This window comes from Vigna angularis, chromosome 3, assembly GCF_016808095.1.
Source record: "Vigna angularis cultivar LongXiaoDou No.4 chromosome 3, ASM1680809v1, whole genome shotgun sequence".
Lineage (NCBI taxonomy): Eukaryota > Viridiplantae > Streptophyta > Magnoliopsida > Fabales > Fabaceae > Vigna > Vigna angularis.
In genome coordinates, this window is record NC_068972.1 from 11,852,213 (window position 1) to 11,854,621 (window position 2,409).

Here is a 2,409-nt window from a genome sequence, read left to right on the forward strand (position 1 = left end):
CATAAAAACATTAGTCATAATAAAATTAAAATTACTTAAAATGATTTTTTTTTTCATTTTATAGGATTTCTAATTTTATCCTTATAAAGTTATTCACTTTTATTACATGCAAATTCCACTTTTTTTTAATTAGTTGAGTGATGGATTTTGATAGATTCAAAAGTGTAAACGGGTTATCTTTATTTATTATAATTACTTAATTTGTCAGTGGCATACGTATAAACGAGGAATCCATCATCCGGAGATTAACGAGGTGTCCTGGTCCTTTGACGAGGTTGGTCCACTCAATTTTTTTTATCGTATGAAAGCAACACTATATAAACATACTTTTTTGTATTTTTGTATAATACAGCTTAACTATAATATTTAATTTTACGTAGTTTAAAATTAAAATTATAGCTCCGTACATACCAAATATTGATTAGCATACCTGCAAAAGGATTTCCCTAAAAAATTCTGTCAAACAAGTGCATTGAAATATCTCATAAACCAAAATAAAATGTTGAATTATCAAATTAAAAATATTTAACAGAATTAACTATCGATAATAAACTAGAAAAAAGAAGTATAATAAAAAAAGTTAAATATTAACATCAAGATAAATTTAATTTTTTAATGTGTCCAGTTGAATAAAATAATTTGAATGATTAATTAAGTACATTAGAGTCCAATAAGCATGTATTATGAATGTAAATGATTCCATAGATTAATCATTAAGATGTGAAGATAACAATGAATGAATGATTAATATAACTGTATATCAGTTAAAGAAATTTATTGGCTGATGTAGTGGTTCATTAATAATATAATTAGTAATATGTAAAAATATAATAATGGTACCTGAGTGTTATTTATTAAGAGGAAAGGACATGGAATTGTTATTGAAGGTACGTGAAACAGAGAGAAAAACAAAGTTGTCTTGTTAAAGAGACTATTATTATGTATAAATTTGGCATGGTTTTGCGTTTTTCCCCTTTTTCACCCAGTGTTTGATTGTCCGATTCGCTTTAGCGGCGTCTTTTACCATTTTACCATGGGCAAAACCGGGTATAAAATGAGGTGGTAGGAGCAGAAGAGACGAGAAAAACAGAGCAACTCAACACCTTACTTCTTCTTTTCACTCTTCACTCTTGTTTGTTTTCTGACATAGATATGGATTCCACCTCCTTCTTCAATTCAGCCTCTTCCGATTTCTCCTCCGAATCTTCCTCTCCGGAGGCCTTCTCCTGGGAGGGCTACCTCCCCTTCAACGAGAACGACCCGGAGGAGATGCTCCTCTACGGCATGATCGCCGGCGCCACCACAGTCGACCGCGCCGCCGACCGAGCGGGCTCTGAGGAGAGTGAGGCGGTGCAGAAGGAGAAGTCCTACCGCGGAGTGCGGCGGCGCCCGTGGGGGAAGTTTGCGGCGGAGATTAGAGACTCCACACGGCACGGGATGAGGGTGTGGCTTGGGACATTCGACAGCGCGGAAGCCGCGGCTTTGGCTTACGACCAAGCAGCGTTTTCCATGCGTGGCCCCGCCGCGATTCTGAACTTCCCCGTTGATATCGTTAGAGAATCGCTCAGAGAGATGAACTACACGGTGGACAGCAATGAAGAAGGATGCTCCCCTGTTGTCGCTCTCAAGAGGAAACACTCGTTGCGGAGGAAAATTGGTGTGAAGAAAAACAACAAACAGAGTAGCGTAGACAATGCGGTCGTGTTTGAAGACCTTGGTCCTGACTACTTGGAACAGTTGTTGATGTCCTCTGATCGTATTCCCTCCTCCTCCTGATTCCTTCCTTCCTCAACTGCAACCCAAACCTCAAAAGCCTTCACGCTGCGGCTCAAGCAACAATCCCGCAACGTTTTTTTAAAACCTTATAAATATCCATGATGCATAGTTTCTACTTAGGCTTTTTATGTTCGTTAATTCCTTTTTCTTCTCTGTTCTTTGGTTCTTGTGTGGCCGAGATGCCTGTGTCATGTTTGGATGACAGATTTCAACATCTTCTGAATCTGTATCTTTTTCTCTCTTCATGGTTTTTTTTAGTTTTTGTTTTCCTAGAATTGGAGAATTTTCTTGTTTTTTTGTAAAGTTTAGACGATAAGGAATGCATTAATCTATGTGGGGCACCATTTATGTCAGATTGTCGATATTTATTGAGGTGACTGGGACTGTTGTTTTAGCTTTATCGGACTATAAGTCAACATGCATGGTCGAGTTTAGCGCGGGGAAGGCGGCACGTGTGGGCGCACCTCATACACAAACAAATTACAATCGGTTTCTTATCCATTTTGCCAACCTCTTCCCTTTTCTCTTGCAGTGTGTTTTAAATTTTTCTCAGTTTTGCCAAACATATATTGTCACATAATTAATAGCATCACAAGAGAAAAAGGGGTTTATCAGGGTGAAAATCTAATTTTC

At 37.7% G+C, this 2,409-nt stretch overlaps 1 protein-coding gene across 1 annotated transcript; it reads left to right on the plus strand.

Annotated features, from left to right (window-relative positions):
* Window positions 1-970: 970 nt before the first annotated feature.
* Window positions 971-2,129, plus strand: LOC108342057 (ethylene-responsive transcription factor 1B). Its single transcript, XM_017579759.2, has one exon. The coding sequence runs from the start codon at window positions 1,153-1,155 to the stop codon at window positions 1,774-1,776; it is 624 nt and encodes a 207-aa protein (XP_017435248.1). The 5' UTR covers window positions 971-1,152; the 3' UTR covers window positions 1,777-2,129.
* Window positions 2,130-2,409: the final 280 nt, after the last annotated feature.